We start from the raw sequence: 14,896 nt of genomic DNA, 5'->3' as shown, positions 1-14,896 counted from the left end.
AAGTATATATTTTTAAACCTGCATATTTAGCTAAAAGAAATCCAGGTTAGCAGGCAATATTAACCAGGTGAAATTGTCACTTCTCTTCCGTTCATTGCACGCAGAGTCAGGGTATATGCAACAGTTTGGGTCAACTGGCTCGTTGCGAACTAATTTGCCAGAATTTTACGTAATTATGACATTACATTGAAGGTTGTGCAATGTAACAGGAACATTTAGACTTATGGATGCCACCCGTTAGGTAAAATACGGAACGGTTCCGTATTTCACTGAAAGAATAAACGTGATAGTTTACAGATTCGACCATATTAATGACCTAAGGCTCTTGTTTCTGTGTGTTATTATGTTATAATTAAGTCTATGATTTGATAGAGCAGTCTGACTGAGCGATGTTAGGCAGCAGCAGGCTCGTAAGCATTCATTCAAAATAGCACTTTCGTGCATTTTGCCAGAAGCCCTTCGCAATATATTGCGCTGTTTATGACTTCAAGCCTATCACCTCCCAAGATTAGGCTGGTGTAACCCATGTGAAATGGCTAGCTAGTTAGCCGGGTGCGCGCTAATAGCGTTTCAAATGTTACTCGCTCTGAGACTTGGAGTAGTTGTTTCCCTTGCTCTGCATGGGTAACGCTGCTTCGAGGGTGGCTGTTATCGATGTGTTCCTGGTTCGAGCCCTGGTAGGAGCGAGGAGAGGGACAGAAGCTATACTGTTACACTGGCAATACTAAAGTGCCTATAAGAACATCCAATAGTCAAAGGTATATGAAATACAAATCGTATAGAGAGAAATAGTCCTATAATTCCTATAATAACTACAACCTAAAACTTCTTACCTGGGAATATTGAAGACTCATGTTAAAAGGAACCACCAGTTTTCATATGTTCTCATGTTCTGAGCAAGGAACTTAAACGTTAGCTTTCTTACATGGCACATAATGCACTTTTACTTTCTTCTCCAACACTTTGTTTTTGCATTATTTAAACCAAATTGAACATGTTTCATTATTTATTTGAGGCTAAATTGATTTTATTGATGTATTATATTAAGTTAAAATAAGTGTTTATTCAGTATTGTTGTAATTGTCATTATTACAAATAAATAAATAAAAAAAATCGGCCGATAAATCGGTACCGGCCCCTTTTTGGTCCCTCAATAATCGGCATCGGTATCGGCGTTGAAAAATCATAATCGGTCAACCTCTAATTGAAACAACATCTCAAGACATCAGTCAGGAAGTTAAAGCTTGGTCGCAAATGGGTCTTCCAAATGGAAAACGACCCCAAGCATACTTCCAAAGTTGTGGTAAAATGGCTTAAGGACAACAAAGTCAAGGTATAGGAGTGGCCATCACAAAGCCCTGATCTCAATCCCATCAAACATTTGTGGGCAGAACTGAAAAAGGGTGTGCGAGCAAGGAGGCCTACAAACCTGACTCAGTTACACCAGCTCTGTCAGGAGGAATGGGCCAAAATTCACCCAAATTATTGTGGGAAGCTTGTGGAAGGCTACCCGAAACGTTTGACCCAAGTTAATAAACAACTTAAAGGCAATGCTACCAAATACTAATTGAGTGTATGTAAACTTCTGACCCACTGGGAATATGATGAAAGAAATAAAAGCTGACATTAAATCATTCTCTCTTCTATTATTCTGACATTTCACATTCTTAAAATAAAGTGGTGATCCTAACTGACCTAAGACAGGGAATTTTTATTAGGATTAAATGTCAGGAATTGTGAAAAACGGAGTTTAAATATATTTGGCTAAGGTGTATGTAAACTTCCGACTTCAACTGTAGTTAATGAAGACATTTTTTTCATAATGTGCTAGTTGCAGTATCAAACCCAAATGTTGATGGTACAGTATAACATCCACTTATAATATCATCCCATGACTCTGGCCACGGCTATTATCTAACTGCTGGTGAGCTGTGTGGTGGTCTGTATTTACACCCTGAGGACTGCTAAGTGCCGAAAGAGGGCTGTCAGGCTGTCACCAAGGCTCGCTGGGAATGCTAGGTGGTGGGTGCTGTGTAGAGGTGCAGACCTGGATTCAAATACTATTTGAAATTTCAATGACATTATCTGTGCTTGATTGAGCTTGCCTGGCCAATAGAATAGTCCAAAACCTGCAAACACCGCCCATCTGACAACTCCAGACAGGCAAGAGCAAGCGCTCAAAGTATTTGAAAGACGACGAATAGTATTTAAACCCAGTCTGCTGGGTGCTGAGAGACGTGCCCTGTGTTGTCTCTCTCTTCCCACCGCCAGCAGGGGCCACAGGCAGATGTTTCTTAGAAGTTACTTTTCACACCACCGACCGGCCCATACTGACAAACAGATGTTGCACAGTGGAAAACACGGATTAACAGCTAGTAGGGACAAATCCTTTCTTAAATCTGTCATTAAATGCTTAATGTAAGGCAACATAAGCAGTGGTAGAAAAAGGCCCCAAACCCTGGCAACCTGACATAGGTCTTATTCCAGACTAAAAGGGAATATTAACTTGTGTAAATACATTGTATCTTCTGTGTAAGTACAGGTAGTAACATACAAATATATGTAATATAGAAAGAAAATACAGAAATGTTAAGGCATAAATTATAAGAACTCATTCAAAATCAATTATTTTACTGTTGATTGATGCAGGCACGCAATAGGCTACTTTGTAGACATTATTGTTTATTCATTCATCCTTCTCTGTGCTTTTACTCAGTGGTGGTAAAAGTACTTTACTGTCATACTTGAGTAAAAGGAAAGATACCTTAATAGAAAGTGACGGAGGCGCCTTAGGGTGGAGAAATTAACATTCAATTCTCTGGCAACAGGTCTGGTGGACATTCCTGCAGTCAGCATGCCAATTGCACGCTCCCTCAAAACTTGAGACATCTGTGGCATTGTGTTGTGTGACAAAACTTAACATTTTAGAGTGGCCTTTTATTGTCACCAGCACAAGGTGCACCTTTGTAATGATCATGCTGTTTAATCAGATTCTTGATATGCCACACCTGTCAGGTGGATGTATTATCTTGACAAAGGATTAAAGGCTCACTAACAGGGATGTAAACAAAGTTTTGCAAAAAAATTAAGATAAATAAGCTTTCTGTACATATGGAACATTTCTGGGGTCTTTAATTTCAGCTCATGTAACATGGGATCTGCACTTTACATACTGTGTTTATATTTCTTTTCAGTGTACTAAAGTATCAAAAATAAATGTAATTGCTATAAATCATTTCAAATTCCTTATATTAAGCAAACCAGACGGCACGATTTTCTTGTTTTTTAAAGTTACGGATAAAGGGCACACTCCAACACTCATAATTTACAAATAAAGCATTTGTGTTTAGTGAGTCCGCCAGATCAGCGGCAGTAGGGATGACCACATTTTTCTTGATAAGTACGTGAATTGGACCGTTTTCCTGTTCTGCTAAGCATTCAAAATGTAACGAGTACTTTTGGGTGTCAGGGCAAATGTATGGGACTAAAAAGTAAATATTTTCTTTAGGAATGTAGTGGAGTAAAAGTAAAAGTTGTAAAAAATATAATTAGTAAAGTATAGATAACCCAAAAAATGACTTAAGTAGTACTTCAAACTATTTTTACTTAGTTACTTTACACCACTGAACGTAAGACAACACGTTGCTGTTGCAGATGTTCATCAGACGTGTGTTATTGAGATGTGTGTGTGTGTTTTAGGCAACACAACATAATCATTACATTTCTTTACAGGTAGTGTTATAAACATACACTGAGGGTACAAAACAATAAGAAAATCTTCCTAATATTGAGTCAACAGCCTCAATTCGTCAGGCATGGACTTTACAAGGTCTCGAAAACATTCCACAAGGATGCTGGCCCATGTTGACTCCAATGCTTCCCACAGTTGTGTCAAGTTGGCTGGATGTCCTTTGGGTGGTGGACCATTCTTGATACACACGGGAAACTATTGTGTGTGAAAAACCCAGTAGCGTTGCAGTTCTTGACACAAACCAGTGCGCCTGGCACCTATTACCAGACCCGTTCAAAGGCACTTAAATATTTTGTTTTGCCCATTCACCCTCTGAATGGCACACACATACACAATCCATGTCTCAGTTGTCTCAAGGCTTAAAAACCCTCCTTGAACCGGTTTCCTCCCCTTAATCTACACTGATTGAAGTGGATTTAACAGGTGACATCAATAAGAGATCAGAGCTTTGACCTGGATTCACCTGGTCAGTCTATGTCATGGAAAGAACAAGTGTTCCTAATGCTTTGTACACTGAGTGTATAGTAGACCAGGGCATTTCGGTGAGTGGTATTGTGAGTGATATTATAGAGGAAAGACAGACACACACACACACACAGGCCATGGCCCCAGTCACTTAACAGAACCTGGACAGGCCTGAGATCAATGATGTATGGTAGTAAAGTGGAGCCAGACCCAGAGAGGGGGGGCGGGGAGTTGAGAGAGAAGAGATTGGTGATGAATGGTGAACAGTAGCAAAGAGGTAGACAGGAGACAAAGAGTCTGACTGTGATGATAAACATGTCAGTGGCTGTCTGTTGATAAAGCCAAGCAGAGGGAAAGGCAGGGCATGAGGGCTAGCCCCAACCCACTAAGCCCAGCCAGGCCCTAAGCGGCTAACGGTAGCCTGAGCGATAGCCTGATAGCCAGCCTGGACAGCAGTAGGCTAATAGGAGAGATGTGTATCTCTACATCTCTGTCCAGGTCTTGTCCTGCATCAAGAGGCTTAAGTGGCCAGAGCAGGTTGAGTAGCAAACACATGCACTCGATTGGAGGCTTAGAGATAACACTGCCCTGGTCTGGGTGTGTCAATTTGTTGGTGAGTGTGTTGTCTAGATGCTTAACAGTGTGTACTACTAATAAAGCTGTGTCAAGATTTTAGGGAAGGAGTTGTGATGTCAACATATTGTTTAGCAGTGGTTGGAATACAGATTAATGTCTGCATATCAATGTATAAACAAATAAAAAATGTTCACTTTAGGGACAATATCACAATAAACTGTCAGTTTGACTGCTACTGTATTTTCCCAGACATTTTGAAAAGAGAATAGAACATTTAACAACTGTGTTCTCAACTGAAGACATACAATTTTGGTTTTGTGTTGTTTTCATGGTCTTCTCATCATTCCAGATAGCGGGAGGATACAGCGGAAAGCATGCGAAAAGAATAGTGACTCTCGATCATAAAGGAGGCCCTTGGCAACGCTGCAGTTCTGACAGTTAGGGATCCAGTCTAATTTATACCCAGAGAAAGACTCAGTGTCATGGACATACATTTAGTTGCGGTGCACACTAAGAAAAGGAAAGGCCCATAAAATAAGCTAGGGGGAGAGACTGGGAACAATGGTCAGCCATCAGGACAAGCGCTCCAACAGCTGCAAAGCCCTCTATCCAACACACACAAACACACACTCCCTGACCAGGCTGGCCTGAAAGGGGGCCAGCCAAGCAGATGTTCTGCTTTGCCATCTCAAAGAGGAAAGCGAGTGATTGAAAAAAGAAAAAGAAACATCCCGTTCTTTGTTCTTTCCCTGCTGTATCAGGGAGTTGTAGAAAAAGCTTGCTGAGTATATTGCAATGTGCTCTTACATGTACAAGGCACTTGGAACAGGCTAAGATGCTCTCACTACTTGGCAACGCTGGTTGTTGCACAACTTTAATGTTACTAAGATACTAGCATTCTACTAGAGAATGTAAGGAATGTTGCTTTGCCATGTGACTTCACTGACAATGTTATGCTTTAGGAAGTAAAACTAAACTGACATGTAGTTATCCTGTAATGTTGATGGTATAAAACAGATCTATTACACAGTAGTAACACTGTATTTCTCTCTTCACTATTTCAGATCATTTGAGTCATCCACTGCTCACTTCTGTGATTATTGTTCATAGTTGTTTAAGTAGCTATCCTCTTTTACTAGTATAAACATGTAGCCTATATCAATCAATCAAATGTATTTATAAAGCCCTTTTTACATCAGCAGATGTCACAAAGTGCTTATACAGAAACCCAGCCTAAAACCCTTAAGAGCAAGCAGTGCAGATGTAAAAGCACGTTGGCTAGGAAAAACTCCTTAGAAAGGCAGAAACCTAGGAAGAAACATCCTCTTCTGGCTGTGCCGGTGAAGATTATAAGAGTACAGTGCCTTCGGAAAGTATTCAGACCCCTTGACTTTTTCCACATTTTGTTACATTACTGCCTCATTCTAAAATTCATTCAATTGTATTTTTTTCCTCATCAATCTACACACAATACCCCATAATGACAAAGCAAAAACATATTTAAAATAACCCCGAGAAATATCACAGTATTCAGACCCTTTACTCAGTACTTTGTTGAAGCACTTTTGGCAGCAATTACAGCATCGAGATTTCTTGGGTATGACGCTACAAGCTTGGCACACCTGTATTTGGGGAGTTTCTCCCATTCTTCTCTGCAGATCATCTCAAGCTCTGTCAGGTTGGATGGGGAGCATTGCTGCACAGCTATTTTCAAGTCTCTCCAGAGATGTTCGATCTGGTTCAAGTCCGGACTCTAGCTGGGCCACTCAAAGACATTCAGAGACTTGTCCTGAAGCCACTCCTGCATTGTCTTGGCTGTATGCTTAGCTGTCCTGTTGGACGGTGAAACTTTGCCCCAAGGATCTCTCTGTACTTGGCCCTGTTCATCTTTGCCTCGATCCTGACTAGTCTCCCAGTCCCTGCCGCTGAAAAACATCCCCACAGCATGATGCTGCCACCGCCATGCTTCACCGTAGGGATGGTGCCAGGTTTCCTCCAGACGTGACGCTTGGCATTCAGGCCAAAAAGTTCAATCTTAGTTTCATCAGACCAGAGAATCATGTATTTCATGGTCTGAGAGTCTTTAGGTGCCTTTTGGCAAACTGCAAGCAGGCTGCCATGTGCCTTTTACTGAAGAGTGGCTTCCGTCTAGCAACTCTACCAAAAGGGCCTGATTGGTGGAGTGCTGCAGAGATGGTTGTCCTTCCAGAAGGTTATCCCATCTCCACAGAGGAACTCTAGAGCTCTATCAGAGTGACCATCGGGTTCTTGGTCACCTCCCTGACCAAGGCCTTTCTCCCCCGATTTCTCAGTTTGGCCCTGATGGCCAGCTCTAGGAAGAGTCTTGGTGGTTCCAAACTTCTTCCATTTAAAAATGATGGGGGTCACTGTGTTCTTGGGGACCTTCCATGCTGCAGAAATGTTTTGGTACCCTTCCCCAGATCTGTGCCTCGACACAATCCTGTCTCGGAGCTCTCCGGACAATTCCTTTGACCTCATGGCTTGGTTTTTGCTCTGACATGCACTGTCAACTGTGGGACCTTATATAGACAGATGTGTGCCTTTCCAAATCATGCCAATCAATTGAATTTACCGCAGGTGGACACGAATCAAGTTGTAGAAACATCTCAAGGATGATCAATGGAAGCAGGATGCACCTGAACAAAATGCAGAGTCTCATAGCAAAAGATCAGAATACTTATTTAAATAAGGTATTTCTGTTTTTATTTGTAATAAATTATGAAAAATGTTACAAAAAAAGCTGTTTTCACTTCGTCATTATGGGGTATTGTGTGTAGATTGCTGAGGGGAAAAAAACATTTAATCCGTTTTAGAATAAGGCTGTAACGTAACAAAATGTGGAAATAGTCATTGGGTCTGAAATACTTTCTGAAGGCACTGTACAGTACATAGCCATAGATGACCTTCATGCATGACCAGCAGGGTCAAATAATAATCACAGTGGTTATAGAGGGTGCAACAGGTCAGCGGTAGAGTTGCGGTAGATATATATGTGTGTATATATATATATATATATATATATATATATATATTTTTTATATATATAGCCAGGTTCAGGTTTTTACTATTGCTGTGTAAAGGGGTAGGAATTTTAAGAAATATATAAATATATATAGAAGTACTTCTATATATATTTATATATATTTCTTAAAATTCCTACCCCTTTACACAGCAATAGTAATAACCTGAACCTGGCTATGGTAATAACCCATGGTACCATTTCCAGGCTCCTGCTTTCCATGTTCCAAGTAGTTGTGCAATGAGACATCTTTCACCTACAAAAATGTTCACTTATGCCGTGTGCCATAAGTTATGCATAGTTGTTGTTGTGGTGGTCTGCATATAGAATAAAATGATCTCTCTTTCTCTCTCTCTCTCTCTCTTTCCCTCTCTCTGTCTCTCTCTCCCCCCTTCTTTCCCTACCTCCCTCTCTCTCTACCACTTTCTCCTCCCCATTCTCTCTCTGTCCATCTGTCACTCCCTCCCCATCTCTCCCTCGTCTCTGTGCCTGCCTGTAGGCTTTGACCTGTAAATATCAAATCAAATCAAAGTTTACTTGTCACATGCTCCAAATACAACAGGTATAACCTTACAGTGAAATGCTTACTTACAACCCGTAACTAACAGTGCAGCTTTTAAACAAAGAATAAGAGTAAATAGCTGCCCATACAAGGTCTAATCTATCAGTAAGGCACGCAAAGGTGACAGGTCTACATGGCTCCGCAGCAATAACAGATGCTTATCATAGTGTTTTACTTGGGGGTGCACGCAATCATTACAGGCATTGTACTCTGGTTTATTCTCCTAAAGCAGGATTCCCCAACTGGAAGCCCGCAGACCAAATATGTCCCGCGAGTGATTTTTTAAAATGTTTTTATTGTTGAACAGAAAAGACTGTAAAACACCAGAAAATCAGCTGCAAGTAAATTTAATTTTTGAAATCTGTTCCAAAGTATTCCCACGCATAATAGAGAGATATACACTGAGTGTACAAAACATTAAGAACACCTGCTCTTTCCATGACATAGACTGACCAGGTGATTCCAGGTGAAAGCTATGATCCCTTATTGATGTCACTTGTTAAATCCACTTCAATCAGTGTAGATGAAGACAGGTTCAAGAAGGATTTTTAAGCCTTGAGACAAATGAGACATGGATTGTGAATGTGTGACATTCAGAGGGTGAATGGGAAAAACAAAAGATTTAAGTGACTTTGAACGGGGTATGGTGGTAGGTGCCAGGCGAACCGGTTTGTGTCAAGAACTGCAGCTGGATTTTTCACGCTCAACAGTTTCCCGTGTGTATCAAGAATGGTCCACCACCCAAAGGACATCCAGCCAACTTGATACAACTGTGGGAAGCACATTGGAGTCAACATGGGCCAGCATCCCTGTGGAACGCTTTCGACACCTTGTAGTCCATGCCCCGACGAATTGAGGCTGTTCCCGAGGGCAAAAGGGGGTGCAACTCAATATTAGGAAGGTGTTCCTAATGTTTTGTATACGCAGTGTATATGATCATATACAAATGTAAGCAGTGCCTGACTTGGACTGAAATTGGTGCCGGTACTCATTTTGGGTGCCGGTACTGTTTATATTTAGGTGCAGGAGCTCCACAATACTTTTGAGCTAATATTCTACAAGAGCAATAGGAGCTCCTAAAAATCTGCCCCTTTTGCCTGTGGTCAAGTGGGTTTTGGATGACGTTTTTAGCTGATGTTAGCATAATGATAAATCCTCTTTAACATAGATATGCTAGAGAAACTGTGTTGTTATTCCTCTAAATATGGAGTCATACTGAGGAGAAGATGTCTCTCCAGACTTTGTTCAGGACTACTTGCATAGAAGTAGGGGTGCTGAGGATTCTGCAGCACCGCCTGAAAAATCGAAATAGTTACGTACAGTTGATGTTGTGGTGGTCTGCATACAGAGTAAAATGCCCTCTCTTTCTCTCACTCCCTCTCTCTCCTGAAAATTAATCATATTGCTTCTAAATGAATATATATATATATATATTAGCAGACCAATATAGCTGTCTGTAGCGCAGGCAAAAAATAAGTGAATCATATTTATCTGTATGGACACTCTGTCCAACATGTTTCCCTCTGCGGCAGGCAGAAGACAGATGTGTCTCTCTGCTGAAATGCTTCACAGCTATCTATCAGTGAAGGTGTTGATTTAAAGCCTGATCAGAGGCTCTTTACTGCTCATGGTCCTGTACTTTCATAAAACATGTCAGGACTGGGATTTGAATGTGAAAAAGGATTTTCACTTAGAAAGAAGGAATTCCATAGGGTAGCGCACAATTGGACCAGCGTCGTCCAGGTTAGGGTTTGGCCGGGGTAGGCCGTCATTGTAAATAAGAATTTGTTCTTAACTGACTTGCCTAGTTAAATAAAGGTTAAATAAAAAATCGAATCAAATCCTGGCCACCTCACATAGGTCTTATTCCAGACTAAAGGGGAATATTAACTTGTGTAAATACATTGTATCTGCTGTGTAAGTACAGGTAGTAACATACAAATATATGTAATATAGAAAGAAAATACAGAAACTGTAAGGCATAAATGATGAGAACTCCATAAGAAATCAAGTGTTTTACAGTTGATTGATGCAGGCACGCAATAGGCTACTTTGTAGACAGAGTTAATTCCATCATCCTTCTCTGTGCTTTTGTGGAAAAACTACTTTATTGTCATACTTGAGTAAACGTAAAGATACCTTAATAGAAAATGTCAAGAAAAGATCTTGAGATTGACAAACATGTTGCTAATAAACACTTATCACAGTTTAAAACATTATAGCTATGAGTTGTTATAGATTCTGGACTGGCTTATTACTTAATATCATTATGTATTATTATTATTATTAGGCCTATTTTGACTAGACCTATATGGACTCAGTGGGGATTTATTCATAGCTTCACTGGAATGTAACCAGTGATTTACTAATCTGTCACATGTTGCCTCTAGGATACAATGGCACATGTTGTGTCAGTGGCATACTAGGCTGCGTTTACAAAGGCAGCCCAATTCTGATATTTTTCCCACTAATTGGTCTTTTGACCAATCACATCAGATCTTTTCACAGCACAAGCTCTTATTCAGAGCTGATCCGATTGGTCAAAAGACCAAATAGTGAGAAAAAAATATCAGAATTGGGCTGCCTGTGTAAACGCAGCCATATGTTGACAAATTCTTAACATATTGTCGTGAAGTTCTACAATGTAGCAGGCAGCGAAATATTATACTGCTTGCGTACGAGTTTGCGCAATGCGCCTATCACCCCCGCCAGAAAATATTCCAAATATTTGAACAGCAAGCGCAGAGAGGAAGGGGGGTCGGAGAGCGCAGAGAGGAAGGGGGCCGGGCAGCGGAGAGAGAAGAGAGAGAGGCGCAGTGGAGCAAGTGAGCTAACTAGCTAAAGCCAGTCAGTGAGGCCGAGGTGGACAGTTTTGAGGTGACAGTGGAGAATGGGGAGGACTCTGCACGCCCGGCGAGTTTTGTCCGCAGAAAGGGTGCTCAAACTCGATCTCTACCCATCTGAGAGCGTGTGCTGAAACTGGAGAAACACCGGTGGAAAGGAAGGAATGGCTGATCCTCCGCGGAGGAATTTATTAGCAAAACTTCGGGGGAAGAAATCTAAGAAAGGGACGCCGGCTGGTGGATACGGCGCTGCGACTAATGGGGGCAGAGCAGGTAAAGGAAAAGTTTCTCAAAACCCAGACGGCCAAACTCGTCCAGTAGTAATGTTCGCAGAGTTACATTGTCTGACAGACAACATCATGAGAGGTAACGATAGTTACGTTAACGGCATTGTAGTAAACAAGGTTGGATTAGATCAAGAGCAGAGCACGGTAGGAGTTGTTGAGACGAGTGAGTTTCCCCAGCAGTACGAGGCTTCAGTTAACATGCACATAAACACTAGCCGGGGCCCGGGGGACAATCAGTGTAGCGGGTGCTCCGGGATTAGGGGTCGAGTAAATGAGGAACTCTTGGGGGTCTCACTTCAAAGAGCAACTCAGTACGAGGGGAACGATAGAGACGAGATGATCAGAATCCATAAACAAGGGCCCGGCTACTTCTCTGGACAATTACAACAAGGACACATAGGGAGACCGCACGAACAGAGAAAACACTTTGTCCCCATTCCGCGACAGTATAGCGCAGGGGATTCAATAGGGTTTGGGAGCAATAGTCCTAATAATCACATTATATACCACAGAAGGCCTGATGGGGTAGTTAAAATGACAAATGGCCACTATCCTGCGTCAAAGAGTAATGGAACAAATGTCTGCTTTGACAAAGATCTAAAGACTCGAGTAAGCCACCGGCAGGCAGACGACTCCTGCCATCAAACTGTGTACAACTACAAGGCAGACAACGGGCAGAGGTCTATAAATGATTTAAAAGTTACGGCAAACGTGCATCCTGGCCACAACCAAATATTGAAAACAAATGTTACAACTAACGGGACGCAAATGTGTCCGCCGGGTATCCCGTGTGCGCATCATCCGGACAGTAATTACACCGAGGAAAACATTGTGATTAGAAACATAGAGAGTTACGGGAGCTCGCCTGAATTTACAGGGGACAACATTAGGGTGACCCATTTGCAGAGCCCGACATTTTTCCCCACTGAATTGGAGATATGCGAAGTTAACGTGGCCTCCCATTTCATATGCGCAAGAGAAGGAACACTCCGACACTACTCTCTAGATAGCGAGGATGATGATTATTATGATAATGTAATTCTTCCCTTTTATGTATCTGAGTCATTAGGTTCAAATGATAGAAAAAGCTCTGATAAAATAGAAGCCATAGAGTTGGGAAAGGATGTTCCAAAAGGGCAAGTCATCAGTGACAGTGCGCAGGAGACAGACAGACTACGGAGCCAGTTGAAAGAGGCGTATTACCTTCTTATAAACACCATGCATGATATTAGTTTTGATGGTCAGGTCAGTGTCAACGGTTTTATAGATCAGGCAAGTTCCTCCAGTCACTCTCGGGACAGCATGTGCTCACGGTTGTCCATCAAGCACATGGACAGTGATGCTTGGTCATCGGAAGAGCACAGTGTCCAACAGGTGTCTGACACAGACTCCATCCTGTTGTGCCTGCTGAGTGAAAACCGTGGGGATCCAAGTCTCAAAAATAATTTCATTAGCAAGAGCCTCGTGAATCTATCTGCTAGCAGGATTGGGCCTCCCTTACTGCGTTCCACTAGTGACAGAGCTATCAAATACCGCGGTGCGCACAATGCGCCCTGCGTCCAGGCCCTCGGTTCCCAAAGCCCTGCTCTTGTTGGGGCCTGTGAGAATGGGGATGGAGCAAGTAGGCCCCAGGCTGTTGGAGACTCTGACCCGTTTGAGAAACAGGCCAGCTACGATGGTGGCACGAGCAGCGACGACCTGCTTCAAGACACCGGTGAAGACTTCAAGTTGAACGAGAGTAGTGGCTCGGTCAACAGCCTCACTGGGTCGTCCGACAACGCAGACACCCAGCAGGGTGGTAACAGCAAGCGAGATGGAGAGATGAGCGCATGGGACCAGGGAGGCTCTGCCAAGCCCCATGGTGTCACCGTCAACAAGATGCAGGAGTGGATGCACAAAGGCCGTCTGTTGTCTTCGGAGATGAAGCAGCGCATCGCGGGTTCCATGCCCCAACCCCATGGCACCCACGGTGGCCTGGATAGTGCACCATGGCCCAGCCAGGGCCAGGCCAGCTCAGTTCCAGGTGGATCTAAACCAGCAGCCCTGACGACCAGAGTTCACGGGGCCATACCCGCCGCTGTGGTCCCATGCCAGAGCCAGGCATTGCATCAGTCAGGTAGGAAGGGAGGTGGTGGTGGTGGCCCCCCTGGTGGAGCCACTCTCCGGTCCAGGGAATCTCCCCCCTGTCTTCCTCCTCCATCCTCCTTCACCCATATTAAACTACTCCGTCTGGTCTGGTGGTGGTGGTGGTCTCACTTTCTCTCCCTCTGGATGCAAAGCAAAGGGACGGAATGAATGAATCCCTGTCTGACCGGCCCCTTTGCTTTCCTAGTAGGATTCTCTAGTCTAACTGGTGGCGGGTTCTGGCTCTTTTTCTTCACACACTAATGTAGGTTCCATTTTAACACTGAATAGCACGTTGGTTATAGTGGGCCACACTGCAGTAGTAACAATAACCACTAACTCACTCTGTAGTCTCATGGTGTTGATAACAGTGATAATGGTTGTGGTGGGTATGTATGAAAATGACTCTTGAACAATGAAATGTATAATGTGTATTAATGTTTGTTTGAGACCATCATTTGAGATGAAAACATCTGTATCATGAAACACAAATGGATATCCTGTTTTGATATGACCATGTTATTATGGTATTACCATAAAACCTGTCCTTTCATCTGCTGACCAATTTTTTTGTAAGGAAATGGGATACACGTCTACTTTGGCAGGTTGTAAGGTTTAGTTGGTGAGGTGACATCTCTTTCTTGTTGTTTCCCTGTGATATTTTCTATGGTTGGTACGGATGTGTGTGTGTGTGTGTGTAAGTGTGTGTGTCAGGTTGGTGTTCCATGGTATGTGTATGACTGGTGGGTTGAGCCTCATCCAGGGTAAATAGGGGGATAGGCCACATGTACCGGGTGCTGTTGTTGACCCTCTCTGGTGCAGGGCTAGATATAGAGTGTGATCTCCGGACTGCAGCGGAGAGGGAGAGAAATAGAGCGGGTGAGAGAGGAGGAGGGAGAGAAATAGGGAGAGGGGGAGAGGGGGAGCGTGGGGAGGGAGAGGGGGAGAGAGTGAGGGGGAGGGGAGGGAGGGAGAGGGGGAGAGAGTGAGGGGGAGGGGGAGAGAGTGAGTGGGAGGGAGGGAGAGGGGGAGAGAGTGAGGGGGAGGGAGAGGGGGAGAGAGTGAGGGGGAGGGGAGCGTGGGGAGGGAGAGGGGAGAGAGTGAGAGGAGGGGGAGGGAGGGAGAGGGGGAGAGAGGAGGAGGGAGAGAAATAGGGAGAGGGGGAGAGAGGGGGAGCGTGGGGAGGGAGAGGGGGAGAGAGTGAGGGGGAGGGGAGGGAGGGAGAGGGGGAGAGAGGAGGAGGGAGAG

General features: G+C 43.3%; 1 protein-coding gene across 2 annotated transcripts in view; it reads left to right on the top strand.

The window, feature by feature from the left end:
* The first annotated feature begins 11,058 nt into the window (after positions 1–11,058).
* Positions 11,059–14,896, top strand: part of LOC106560448 (rho GTPase-activating protein SYDE2) — a 67,006-nt gene continuing 63,168 nt past the window's right edge. The window contains exon 1 of one of the 2 annotated variants that reach the window (XM_014123369.2): positions 11,059–13,640. In XM_014123369.2, coding sequence (XP_013978844.2) covers positions 11,402–13,640 — 2,239 coding nt within the window. In that variant the 5' untranslated portion in view covers positions 11,059–11,401. The remainder of the gene's footprint in view (positions 13,641–14,896) is intronic. The other variant, XM_014123370.2, reaches the window with a different exon arrangement.

This window comes from Salmo salar, chromosome ssa10 (genome assembly GCF_905237065.1).
Source record: "Salmo salar chromosome ssa10, Ssal_v3.1, whole genome shotgun sequence".
In the NCBI taxonomy this organism is placed as follows: domain Eukaryota; kingdom Metazoa; phylum Chordata; class Actinopteri; order Salmoniformes; family Salmonidae; genus Salmo; species Salmo salar.
This window is presented reverse-complemented; position numbering and strand designations above follow the sequence as displayed.